This window comes from Eimeria mitis, genomic scaffold (assembly GCF_000499745.2).
Source record: "Eimeria mitis Houghton genomic scaffold, Emh_scaff858, whole genome shotgun sequence".
NCBI lineage: Eukaryota > Apicomplexa > Conoidasida > Eucoccidiorida > Eimeriidae > Eimeria > Eimeria mitis.
This window is the reverse complement of record NW_013576321.1, coordinates 8953-9874: the sequence shown is the minus strand read 5'-3', so window position 1 is coordinate 9874 and position 922 is coordinate 8953. Positions and strand designations below refer to the sequence as shown.

General features: G+C 52.6%; 1 protein-coding gene across 1 annotated transcript in view; it reads left to right on the top strand.

The window, feature by feature from the left end:
- The window catches only part of EMH_0023890 (uncharacterized protein), a gene marked incomplete at both ends in the record, with an annotated part of 3227 nt that overhangs the window by 1565 nt on the left and 740 nt on the right, over window positions 1-922 (top strand). The window contains 2 exons of the mRNA XM_013502216.1: window positions 71-170; window positions 628-685. Coding sequence (XP_013357670.1) covers window positions 71-170; window positions 628-685 — 158 coding nt within the window. The remainder of the gene's footprint in view (window positions 1-70; window positions 171-627; window positions 686-922) is intronic.

Here is a 922-nt window from a genome sequence, read left to right as displayed (position 1 = left end):
ACAGGCACGAAACACTGCAGGTGTTTTTTTTTCGGCGGTCGACAAGAGTGCGCGATGTTTGTTTCCGCAGAATCCCCCCGTCACACTTCTCTAGCATTCCCAAGCAGACGAGAGGTGTCTTCGAATATGTGCCAAGTTCCACATTGCTGGGGTCGGGTGGTGGACAGGACGTGAGCTGCCGCTTGCAATGGTACAAAGCCAGGTCGCTAGACCACGGTAGAACTGCACCCACAGGAGGCGGCCACGGACGAAACGCAGCTTCTGCGTACTGGGTACAGTTGAATTGTCTATATTCAACATGACTAGTTACTTGTGGTATTCAAGTCGATGTCGCAGATGCCATACTGCTTTGGTGTGGTGGCATTTGTGCAACAGCCTTCCAATATCGGTTCCTCACTTCTGCGGTGCGGATTGTGTTGAGCAAAGAATTTCTCGGAACGTATTTGCGTGCGTTGCGCACATTTAACTTAGTGCCGCATTTTAGTGTAGAGTAAAATTGCGCGTTGCGAAGGCGCGTTTGCACCCATACGTCCCTGAGGAAGGTCAGCTGCGAAGAGAGTGGATGCATCGTGAGTTGATTGATCGTGTGGTCGTCTTTTTCTTCGCGGGTTGTCGATGGTTTTGCAGGTGCCTCGGCAAGAAGGCGTTCTACGAAGCGCAGTAGCGCTTTTGCGTTACCTTATCGGTAGGGTTCACCGGCTTGCTGCTCGCTGCGAGCTTATCAAGGCGCGCTGTTGAGCCTCAGTCCAAAATTGTGCAGCATCCAGGCTGCAAAAGAGTAATACTGCGTACAAGTCTGAAGGCGTGCCGTTTGCGCGTGCAGATGGGGTTGGGGCTTTAAGGACGGTTTCCTTGTGGACTAGGCTGTGCGGTTTGCTGATAGACGGTGGCTGTTTGCAGGCAAGAACTGTCGCGGCACTGA